This window comes from Scomber japonicus, chromosome 11 (assembly GCF_027409825.1).
Source record: "Scomber japonicus isolate fScoJap1 chromosome 11, fScoJap1.pri, whole genome shotgun sequence".
Taxonomy (NCBI): Eukaryota; Metazoa; Chordata; class Actinopteri; order Scombriformes; family Scombridae; genus Scomber; species Scomber japonicus.
Window position 1 is genome coordinate 23,299,592 of NC_070588.1, and position 12,482 is coordinate 23,312,073.

Genomic DNA, 12,482 nt, shown 5'->3' on the forward strand with positions numbered 1-12,482 from the left:
CATACTGCCTCAATGGAATTCATTCAACAAATCTTTGATGATACATTCTTTGTATTGTATTATCTGGAAGTATATCTGTATTGGGTATGTTACATGACAATATAATTTAACATGATATCAAACATAGTTCATGTTGTTATCTGGTGTATGTATTCAGTTTAATTGAAAGTATTTTTATACCTTTTATACCGTTAAATAAACGTAATTTCTGTGCATATTTTTTATTTTCTATGTGGATTGGATTATGTGGTTATCGTCTGTATAAACTGTATAAAATGCTGCACCAAGTGTGTTTATGTTGTTCTAATGTAAGTTTCCAAGTAACCGTTCCCAAGGCTCTAATTGTCTCCATGGAGCAGGTAGGAAAATACAGTAACATACACGCTTTTAGCCTTGTGGATTTTATCTTGGTCTTTTGGGGGGTAGCAGGGTTTCCATTAAATGTAAAATTCTACAATTGATTTCATTTTCGGGATCAGCAACTTTGACTTTAACAGTCTGTTTCTTCATTTTTCCTTCCAGGCATGAGCACCAGTTTAAAATAGCATCAACACATTTTGTATTCCAGTTCAATTTCAGGCTTTGAACTGTGTGAAACGGTGTCTTTGCACAGCAGCTCATTTTGCAGTCACTCTCTCTACCATCTCCTCACTAATTAGCCTATCTCTATGCCTGTATGCCTTTCTCTGTGTGGAACTTGCTAAACAAGCACATGGTTTGAAACCATTCATTCATCTCCCCGCTCTCCAGCTGCTGTCATGGCAACCATGTATGACTGGCAGAAAACAGACTACGGTCTCTGAGCTCCAGTCAACCTGGAGGGTTTCGGCATAAACACACACTTGGGCAGATGAAGAGTTGTGATACTGAGACACGAGGCCAGCCACAGACTGTGAGGTGAGTCAGAGATCCCCCAGGGGCCAGGTGAGCTGGCATACTGTCCACTTTTATGTGATTAGTGCTGGACCACAGCTTAATAATGCATTATTGTTTTTTTGTTTTGTTGTTTTGTGGGAGTGGGGGGCTTGTAATATTGCCTGTCTAATAAAATATTGTTATCTTTACAGAATATAATGCAGTACCTGGCATATCAACCTCTGCTTCCTGCTGGAAGCAAATATCTTCAGCAGAAATGGGACCAATCTTCATATGATTTACACAAGAGAAAGGTTAGGTTCTATAACTTGTAACTTGGGCTTTTATTCAATCATTTTTTTTACCCATCCAGTTAGTGTATGTTGAAATTAGTATTATTATACAAGCTATATGTGCTGTATATGTCTCCCAAGGTGAAGTCAGCTAAACCAACAATAAATATGACTCCACCAAAGACCTACAGTCATCTGGCTCTGAAGATGAAGAAACTAAAGGTTGCTTTTTATCTGACATGTTTTCAACTCAGCTTAAATCATGTCTGTGGGATAGCAGCAGATATTACAGTGATGAAACTACAGGATCTCAAATTATTATGAACTTAATTATGATATTGCATTCAGCTTGAAGAGGAGTGGAGGATGAAGATTCAGAGGGAAAACAGTATGCTCATGGACAAAATATCACACATCATGAGAACAACTGGAGCAGTTGACAACAGGAATTACTATGACAAGAAAAGGTAAGTTGAGGTTTGGACTTTGCATTGACAGCAATAAAGAAATCAGGATATGGAAAAGTAAATATCTACAGTCAACATGTGAAGGTAACAAATTGTATTGCCAAGAAATAGGGAGGCCTCTGAAACTAAAAACCCAGCCTGTCTTTACTCGTCATTGTAGCCTTGGCAAGGAGAAGCGACAGCTGGAGTTGATCCGTATTACCAAGGAAAATGAAATGATCCTGCTCCGTCTAAGCCAATGCAGGTCACACTACAATGTGAGGGGCTGGCATGAGGATTGGCTCCAAACTCTCAAGGTGATGGACGCCATTGCACGTTACCCACGAGGAGCAAGTCAACAAAAGGTTTTTGTTTTTTGATGTAATGTACAGTATAGCATTACTGCTGTGATTCACATGTTGAGCACCATACTATCTTCTTCACTCTATACACGAATAAGAGTCACAATGATCTCCTAAACTGTATCAGAATGATTTTGTGCCATACAGATTTTATTTTGTCTATCAATTTCAGGGCAAAGGTAATCCCAGAGAGAAGAGCTGTAGCTGTAATAAACAAAAAAAGACCTGTGCTGATGAAACTACACACAGCCCTGCGAGCAATAAGACCAAGGGCAAAGCAAAATCTAAGGGAAATGAAAGCAGGAAAGAAACCAGCAAGAAAGAGGATACAGGAACAGAGCAAGAGGAGACAACAAACCCTGCACCTAAACCAAATGTACCTGCGCAATCCATCTCACCAGATACACCTGAGAATCCTGGTTCTTCTGACACCATTCAAGTCACACCAGATAAACACCCTCACACGGCTGAAGGGATCTTGTCTCCTGATGGACCTGAAATGCCCAACACTCCTCACACAACTAAAAAACATTAACAGGAGATCACAAGTATTAAGGAGGGAAAAAATGCCTTGTAAAAGCAAAGTAATCATTTTCTTGTTAGCTCAACTTTGAGCAGTTTTGGACAAGTACAAGCTTAGCTCCAAGTGAAACTGAATCCTGATATTGTGTAGCAAATATATTGTACAATTAATCGTCATTAAAAACAGCATTGGTAGTCCTATAGGCTGTGTACCAGGATTATTTCATGAGCACAATACTTACCTTAATTCACAAAGAAAGTTCAGTAACCTTTTGTAATGTGTTTATGTGATGAGGACACAAAGAAATACAAAATAAAGAAATAAGAAAAATATAAAATGTGTAAATGTGTAAATGTTTTTATCCTAATAAAATCATTTACAACGCAACATGCAGTGAAAGTGGAACCTTCTATACACTCGAGTTTCCCCACGGCGTAGTTTAGCGGAACACTCGCAGCAGAAGAAGCCGCGGATTTGATTTTACGCAGCTAGCAAGCTAGCGTGTACTACAGTAACGTTACTACAGTTTGACACATTGTTTTTGTTTTTTCTGTCTCTAAGAATGAAACACTTTTGATAGTCAAAACGTCGACTTAAAAACAATCAAAATGAATCTCGACAGACTTCGGAAGCGAGTGCGGCAGTACATCGACCAGGTAATATTTAAGGATTTCTTTCTGAGTTTCTGTGTTGCTAGCTAATGCTAGCTTGCGAGCAAACCTGACATTAATAGTGACAAACCTTATCACTCGAGACTCTAACCCCGCCAATTAGTCGGCAAACGACAACAAAAACACTCATTTGAATGACTCTTACCCTGTCTTTATGTGTGTTTGTGTGTTTACAGCAACAGTATCAAAGTGCTCTGTTTTGGGCCGACAAGATAGCGTCCCTGTCTCACGGTGAGTGCTGTTTATAACCGCGTATTTACTAATCTGTCACCTGAAGTTACACAGCTTGTGTTAGTGGGATGATATTCGTGTTTTGGTCCTATTATATTTATCAATGTTACGTGCCATCACACTCTGTACGGCAACTTTTCAACAGTGGATGTGGCGGATAGCACATCAGCTGCAGTGGCTTTGTGTAGCCCGTCTGTCTGTGTTGGCCATCTAACTTCACAAATTAATGAACCTAAATTACTGTTTGACATACAGAGGATCCACAGGATATCTACTGGCTAGCTCAGTGCCTTTACTTGACCTCACAGTACCACAGAGCCTCCCATGCCCTCCGTTCACGAAAACTTGACAAGGTAACTTCAGGATATGTGCAAAGCCCTGTGTGAATGATATTGTGTTTTGAATTTGTGTAATGAACTGTTATGTGTTGAAATCTAAAAAAAATCCTACAAAAACTAAGTCAGTGGGATAATCTCCTATATGTCAGTCCCCAGTCTGAAACAACACTTGTCTTGTCTCACACAGCTGTATGGAGCTTGTCAATATCTTGCTGCTAGGTGCCATGTAAGTGACTTAAACATACCTCTACTGTATGAACTCGATTACCCTCTCTTAGTTGTTAATAAACTTCATAATGTAATGCAGAGAGTTTGTCTAGCTATATTTTATGTCTGTTTGTTCTAGTATGCTGCCAAAGAGTTCCAGCAGGCCTTGGATATCCTGGATGCAGAGGAGCCAGCTTGTAAGAAGCTGCTGGACAGTAGTGGGAAGGAGGACAGTGGGACACCAGAGTCAACCAAGGACTGGGACATGTCCCCTGCTTCTGTAAGTCTGCCGCTAAAACACTGGAATATGTCTAATTCAGCACACAATTTCATGATTTCAAAGCTCATTTAGATCACAATGATATCTTTATTGCTGTTTTAATGATGTTTGAGCAGATGTTATGATCCTTTGTCCCTCACTTTGGAAAATACAATCAAAAACAGCTTTGAGTGCCCATGCCTTCACTGCCACTCACCTAAAACAATTAATCTACAAGGCATCAATCCAATGTAGCATGTCACTTTGTACCAACTATTTACTAATTGTATTAAGATGTGCTATATTAGCATAAGTGTTGTTACTGGGATATGAATACATTATTGGTATTTTTGTCCTTTCTGGTGTTTAATCTTTCATTTTTGAAGGGGAATGTATTATTTCTTATACATGTAAGAATGTCACAACAATCATTGAATGCAGTGTCCTATGTGCAATCATTTAATCTCCCATTTTGACATGCCAAACTGGTAGGCTCATATATCGATTTTGATTGACATAAAGTGCAAAATGATACTAGAAATAAGTCAGTGGTTAAGAAACGATTGAGTCTTACTTAGGTAGATTTTCAGCAAAGCAGTTGAATGCAGCAGAATGATTTTTTGCAGATGCATGACATCAATGTTTGGAATATAATACCTCTGTTGTGCAATGTTTTTACAATGACATTCACTAAAGACTGACCTCTGCCCTCTTGCTTCTGTTCTGCCTGATCCCTCTGAAATATCAGATCAACAGCTCCATCTGCCTCCTGCGGGGTAAGATCTATGATGCCATGGACAACAGGCCACTGGCCACCTCCAGCTACAAAGAGGCCTTAAAACTGGATGTGTACTGCTTTGAAGCCTTTGACCTTTTAACTTCACACCACATGTTGACTGCACAGGAAGGTGAGACTGATGTGTCTGTAGATGTGTGCTGTTTATTATCGTTTAAGTGTCTTTCATAATATCGTTAGTATATGTGAAACCTTCTGTGCTCATTTTTCCATAGAAAAAGACTTCCTGGACTCACTTCCTCTCAGTCAACAGTGCACCGAAGAAGAGGAGGAGCTGTTGCACTTCCTATTTGAGAATAAGTTAAAGAAGGTAGAGGAGCTGTGCTATTAGTTTTCCAAATTATTGTGTATATCCTTTGCTTATTAATTAATTAAAGGATAAGGCAGGTGATATTTTACATTTCTGTTACTGTCAACAAATTCCATAAAAAAACAACAAGGAATTTATCCGACTAAGAAGGACTTCCTTTTGTATTCACAGCTAATATAGCTTAAGCCTCTGTTGTAGACCCCCATTGTTGTCCAAAAACTTTTAATTATTAACAACAATTAATTATTGCAGGGGGTCTTATGGTCCATCATAATGAAAATTGGCACTGTAGTGTATTTTGAGTCAATCACATATTCTATCCCGCCTCATCCTTTAATCTGACCTCAGAGACAGCAAATAACCATATCATGGTGCTCTACACTGTTGCAGGGCATCATGGTTTATTGCTTTACAGTTAATATTAATTAATATGCAAATGCATTTTATGGATATTCTGCCCTGTTTATGTTTAATTCTTCTAATTTGTTTCCTTTTTCTTGCCTTTTTCATGACCTTGCTTTATTCCTTTTCCCACCTACTAACTTTAAACCTGGCACCCACCCATCATTCATATGCATACACATGCACTCACTCTCTTTCTCTCTCTCTCTCCCTCTCTCTCCCACTGCAGTATAACAAGCCCAGTGATTTGGTGGTGCCAGAGATGGTCAATGGTCTTCAGGACAACTTGGATGTAGTGGTGTCTCTTGCTGAGAGACATTATTATAACTGTGATTTCAAGATGTGCTACAAACTCACATCAATGTAGGTGTCTTCAGTTTTTCACTGTTGATTTGTGTTGTGTTGTGCAAAATAATGTATAGCCTCGTAATATCTGAGCTGAAAATTATTCCAGGCCTTGTCAGTATGATCAGCTGTGTACTAAATGTGTTGTTTGCTTTTCTCTTTCACATAACTTCCTCACTTCAGAGAAGCGTAGTGTAGTTGAACAGTCAAACTGAGGAACCACATAATGTACCCTTGTGACACAGAACAGCACAGTTACATAATTTCTTAAATAATCGTCATTACACAAACATGTTCTTTTCTACTTTGCTCACATGCTTCCCTGTGTTATCTGGCAGCTTCCACTCGTGCCAATATCTCAATCATGCTGGCAGAACAGGAGATCTTGACATGTGGTTTCACTACTGGAACAACAACATTCAAGTCACCTGATATACAAATTTAGAATCAACCATAGTAACCATCACATGTTGCTTTTTTTTTACAAGTAGAGTAGATTGTATACATTTCGATGAATGACAGTTAATACTAACACTTAGTTAACTTTGATTTTTATTCCTTTTGTCTTTACTTCATTGTTTTTCACACTAAGGAGTTTATATGAGTTGTCATTTTCTATTAACTCTAAATGATGCGAAAAGCTCATGAATAGTTGTGCCTGGTTGATGGTCAAATATGAATATATTTCAGGCTGTAAACATTACAAAAAATCTAAAGTTGGATTCAACAGTATGTTTAAAAGTGTATGAATGTCTGAATGCTAAAACAAAACACAATACAGTTTGATGCAGCTCTGTTTGTTTGTATTTTCAGGGTGATGGTTAAAGATCCCTTCCATGCCAACTGTCTGCCAGTCCACATAGGAACTCTGGTAGAGCTTGGAAAAGCAAATGGTAAAATAAATGATAAATACCAGCCATACATAATGTTCAGTATGATTGTTTGGCCTATTACAGTAAGAGTGCTTTTATAATGTATTGTTAGAGGTTGGTTAAACTTTTTTTTCTTTTTTTCCCTTTCAGAGTTGTTTTACCTCTCGCACAAACTTGTAGACTTGTATCCGAACAACCCAGTAAGTGTTGCTACTCTAACACTTCTCTCTGTTTACCTACGTTAATCTGTTTGGTAACCAGATGAAAACCTTTTTGCAGGTGTCCTGGTTTGCTGTTGGGTGCTATTATCTCATGGTTGGCCATAAAAACGAACACGCTCGGCGCTACCTTAGGTATCTATTTGTATGGTTAAAGGAAGTCCATCCTGTTTTCAGCTTCAGGCAGTTTATATTTAGGTTTCAGTTCTAAGTGCCACATATCTCATTTCTCCTGTAGCAAAGCCACCACCCTGGAGAGGACGTATGGTCCTGCATGGATTGCCTATGGTCATTCATTTGCAGTAGAAAGTGAGCATGACCAAGCCATGGCTGCCTACTTCACTGCTGCTCAGCTGATGAAAGGGTAGGCACATGACTGACAAATCATTAAGTTCTCTTCTCTTCTACATCATTTTATCTGAAATGCCACAAATGAGGACTACAGCTGAGTTGGCACAGTCTGTCAGTCAATAAACCCCCACATTGCCACGACTAATGGTGCATAAGTCATGCATTGAGAGGCACATTTTTTGTGCTACGATTGACACATAAAATGCAGACAGGCAGAAGTACAAGGGCATTTTATTTAATGATTTAAAAGACCGGTCAGCCAAACACAGGGGTGTTTTGTTTGTCTTTTGGTTTCAGTTTGGCAGTTTATTATATGATTTAAAGTGTCTGGACTGGTCATTTTGCCATTGAAACCGTTCATGACATTTTTCAAATTTACAAAAAAAAGCAGGTTTAAGTATTTATACTTTTCAACTGCAGTGGTTATTCTTTTAGCATACTATACGATATTCAAACAGCGTTCATTTTTTAGCTTCCACATAACTTGATAAAGGCCTAAAAGCCCTTATTGAGGGTTGAGATTGAGATTTGAGTCAGTGTTAATAAAAAAAAAACAATACAGGAATAGCTTGCTTATTGTCTCCTGCTCTTTCTTATCCAGGTGTCACTTACCCATGCTGTACATCGGCCTAGAGTACGGTCTGACCAACAACTCCAAGCTAGCAGAACGTTTCTTCAGCCAGGCTCTGAGTATCGCTCCAGAGGACCCATTTGTCATACACGAAGTGGCAGTGGTTGCCTTTCAAAATGGAGAGTGAGTCATGCAGCTACAAACACACACATTAACGTGGCTGAGGCCTCTAGTTTGATAAAGGTAACATAAAGGTTACTACAGCACATATGAATGGTGACACACAGCAGTGGTATTTCTAAAAGTAGACTAAGAAGGTGGGGCTAATTTAAAAAGAATCAACATCATGTACTGTTCATGTATACTAAATATAGACTATCGGGCTGAATGAACAGTCCCTGCTTGACAAAATTAGCATTAGGGTTACATTTTCCTTATTCAGTCACTTTTTTCTTGCAGTCCAACAGTTGGCTGAGAGATTTACATAAAATTACTCCAATTCGTGACTCTGTTAATCATATAATACTCATGCATTGATGTAACTCCCACTGATGAAATTGTACATTCTTAAAGAAAAGATCTTTTGGTTTACTCAGATTATACAAAAAACATGTTCTCATTTTTCATTTCATTTGATCCTCAGTAATATAGTTTTGGTTAGATTTTCCCTGTTTTTGACACATTTAATTGCATTAATATTAATAACATTAATATACATAATGTGATTTAATCTGGGTAAACAGATTCTTTTAATCCAGGAAAACATGTTTAAACACAAAATACAGACTGATTTAAAGATGAACTGAAACAGCAGCCACACATTGAGAATACACAGATTACACAAGAAGTACAGTATGGGGTTTATTATGCAGAAAGTTCATGCTGTGGGAATATTTTCCACATCTGTCGTTTCAGCTGGAAGACAGCAGAGCGGTTATTTCTTGACGCAATGGAAAAGATCAAAGCCATAGGGAATGAGGTAACTGCTAATTTATTACATTTGTGTAAATGATGAACATCTTCAAACATGACTGTTGCTTAACGTATGCTCTATACTATTTTTCATTCAATTTAAGGTAACGGTGGACAAATGGGAGCCTTTGTTAAACAACTTGGGTCATGTGTGTCGAAAATTGAAGTAAGTATGGATCCAATCTTTGATCTTGCCTTTTTTTCCATATGACATGGGTTTCATGCTCGCCTCTGAGTTAGGACATATAATGCCAGCAAAGTACAGAAGGCTAATTTTATCCTAAATGAAAGATTGTAAGACTGTTGATGAACATTCTCGTCTGATTTGTTCATTCCCCTCCATATCTTTTTCTTTCGCCTGCCTCCTTCAAACTATATTCAAAACCGCCCTCAGTTGTTCTCTAACAATATAAATCAGCATAGGTAGGCCCCTCATTGAGAATTAATTTGAATACACCACTTAAATGAATTATGCACAGCCTCCACTCAGTAGATGTGAGAGGCTTGCAGAATGTGTGCCGCACAAGTGGTTGTTTTTGAAGGGTTTGGATAGTTTATATGTAGAGAGAAGATATCAGCCATACAAAGTGAACGCCTCGTGACGGTTGTTGGTGCGCCATCAATACGTTTCTGGTCCAGTGTTTATGTGAGGCTACATTTAGTTGCCACTATTCTATTCTAAGGATTGTATTGTTTCTCTATTTGTACCTTTTTTCTATATTATTTATTGTGATTAGAATTGAAGTATCTATACACCAATGTAAACCACCCTCTTTACTTGTATTAAGTTTCACTGGAATAGTAAAAGCTAAATGGTATCATACCCATTTGTACACATTTTATTTCCTTTTTATAATGACTGTTTTATACTGTGTTTTTCTGTAGAAAGTACGACCAGGCTCTGGAGTACCACCGTCAGGCACTGGTGTTAATCCCTCAGCATGCCTCCACCTACTCTGCCATAGGATATGTGCACAGCCTCATGGGCGACTTTGAGAGTGCGATTGACTACTTCCATACGGTATAGTCCCTTTCTCTTCAGTTCATGTGACCAATAAATACTATTTAAAAATCCAGTTAAAACCTTCAGCTGTATTCTTTACTTTTGCAATGAAATCAAAATTGAAGAATGTATATGTTTTGTTAGTTTTTATTAGACAGTCACCAGTCATACCTAACACCAAAATATGGAGCATCATTTGTGATTGGTTGAATGAATTTCCTTTTGGTCAATAAATACATTTTTTATTGTGTTGTATTTTTTTCTTTCTGTGGCAGGCACTTGGACTGAAAAGGGACGACACGTTTTCTGTGACAATGCTTGGCCACTGCATTGAGATGTACATTGGTGACACAGATGCCTACATAGGTATGACACAGTTATAAGTGGCAGTGCCAGAGAATTTCATCTTGGCTTTCATTACTGTGAAGGAAATTTCAACATATCCTCTCCTTAGCTTTTTTAATAAGGCTGCTCTGAAATACTCGATTGTTTCATTAGTCGCATTAGTATTAATGTGGTGAAATTTGTCTCTGAATTTGTCACAAAGGCACCGACCTCAATGACAAGGTGCGAGGAAGCTTGAACACTCCGGCGCTGATGAAGATGCTGAACACATCAGAACCCAGCGAGCTTCTAGCCACGCCAAGAATGGAGGACACCAGCATTGCATCCTTGGAAACGCCACTGTCAAATCAGGACAAGATGATGCTGGAAACACCCCTGCGACTCTCTTTAACCTTGGAGTGTGACATGTATGAAAGCGACGTGATGTTAGAGACCTTGTCAGACACCAGCACGTGATTGCATCCTTTCAAGGGGTGGAACTGTTGTAGCAACAGGTCGTCTTAGGTACACATATCCAAGCCCAAGAACAACTTTCAAACCTAAACTTGGGCACTTCTCCTCCACCAAAGGTTTCTTGTGGATTTCCCTTCTTGTGCATTAGATATGGCTGTGTTGTGTAGTGTGTGTTGTGTAGCATAAAAGTGGGTGAGTGAATTTATGTACAGCACCTGCTGTACATCAGATCAATTTAGCAAGAATGCACTTTCAAAGGGGAATTAACATGTGCCTTGGTTAAGGGGTTGAGAATGAAGATTGGACGTTGGGTTAAGCCTGAAGTCACTGGGAAGATGTGATACTTTGACACTTGATTGAACGGAGCAAACACAGCCGTACGCCTCATGTCACTATTAAAAGACTACAGTCACTTATTACTGCCTATGGCAGGACCTTCCGTGTTGCTTAACCTGTGGATTTTCACCTTGAATAAAGAGCCAGCTCAAGACAAGCAGTTTGGGTGAAAACAGTTACTGGTAAATAAACCATGCATTTATCTTTAAAGATTTTATCATATCTGGTGTTTGTCTTAATTTGAATAAAGTGGTTAATTTGTAAAACCAGCAGAACAGATTATGTCATGGCAATATGGCTGAGCATTAGAGTTCTGGTGACTAAATTGATGACTTGCAAATTTACAATCATAAAAGTAAACCACTGAGTTAACAGATTGAAGAAACAAGATGTGTCATTTTAGTGTCATTTTTAATACTCAAATACATTTTGTTATAAAGATGCTGTGATAATTATTCTGATATTTGTATAGGTCATTAGAGTAGATTTATATTTAAACCTAATAACACTTAGCAAAATTAGAATGTTACAAGATTTTGTGGGATAACTTGTTTTCAGTGATTTCCTATTCAACCAAAATGCACAGAAATGTATGTTGTGTCTACAGAGTCAACATATATTTATTATTATGCATACTAAACTCTTCAAAGCAGGGAATACACTACAGATTAACATTTGCTGAACTGAGATTTTACCTCTTAATTACCCTTCAAGAGAAAAAAAAAAACCTGTTCAGAGATGTTCATGTTGTATTGAGGTGACTAACTGGAGCATAGAGCATCTTCTCAAATGTCATATTGTGGTCTAGGGGAGGAGTGAGGGCTTCAAATGAAAAACACACAACTCCTCTCCATCCTCCCTCTGACAACCACCGACCAGTTAGAGCATTTCACCCTTTACCTCTGGGTCCTGTTTTCCAATGGAGAGTGGCTGGAGCAGTTTTATAAGAGATGGGCTGCACTCCGTCTAAATCTGCCGTCATTTACACCCAAGACAAGGTCTGCCAAGACCTGGACACCTGCTCCACGTTTGTCCCGAGCCTGAAGAGCTTCGTGTCGACGCCAGAGAGACCGTCACCTCTGCTGTGTGTGGAGACTAGCAGTGGGAGGCAAACTTTCCTCAGTGGTGAGTTAATAAAGTAGTAAAAAAAAAAAACCGCGTGGATTGTGATTTATGGAGATGTTATGGCTCATGCATGCGTGAGGAAGAACGCAATTGGAGATGTAAATCCAATAAAGAACAAGATGTAGTGTCGCAAATGCTTCTTTTTTTTAAAGTCAGATTTCTGCATCATTATTTCTATGTGCTCCCCAGTACCCCAGA

The 12,482-nt window shown here is 38.6% G+C and overlaps 1 protein-coding gene across 1 annotated transcript; it reads left to right on the plus strand.

The window, feature by feature from the left end:
• Window positions 1–2,941: 2,941 nt before the first annotated feature.
• On the plus strand, window positions 2,942–11,379 carry cdc16 (cell division cycle 16 homolog (S. cerevisiae)). The gene is made up of 18 exons (XM_053328570.1): window positions 2,942–3,135; window positions 3,327–3,381; window positions 3,637–3,734; window positions 3,907–3,945; window positions 4,066–4,206; window positions 4,934–5,093; window positions 5,197–5,291; window positions 5,923–6,056; window positions 6,852–6,931; window positions 7,061–7,110; window positions 7,190–7,263; window positions 7,367–7,492; window positions 8,081–8,233; window positions 8,966–9,029; window positions 9,127–9,188; window positions 9,908–10,043; window positions 10,301–10,391; window positions 10,573–11,379. The coding sequence occupies exons 1-18, from the start codon at window positions 3,088–3,090 to the stop codon at window positions 10,824–10,826; spliced, it is 1,860 nt and encodes a 619-aa protein (XP_053184545.1). The 5' UTR covers window positions 2,942–3,087; the 3' UTR covers window positions 10,827–11,379.
• Window positions 11,380–12,482: the final 1,103 nt, after the last annotated feature.

What these genes read in the sequence shown, in the direction of transcription:
- cdc16 (XM_053328570.1), top strand. Translation starts at nt 3,088, where the DNA reads ATGAATCTCGACAGACTTCGGAAGCGAGTGCGGCAGTACATCGACCAG. An exon ending in GGGACATGTCCCCTGCTTCT is followed by an intron (nt 4,207 to 4,933) that starts GTAAGTCTGCCG and finishes CTGAAATATCAG; the next exon opens with ATCAACAGCTCCATCTGCCT. An exon ending in TGACACAGATGCCTACATAG is followed by an intron (nt 10,392 to 10,572) that starts GTATGACACAGT and finishes TTTGTCACAAAG; the next exon opens with GCACCGACCTCAATGACAAG.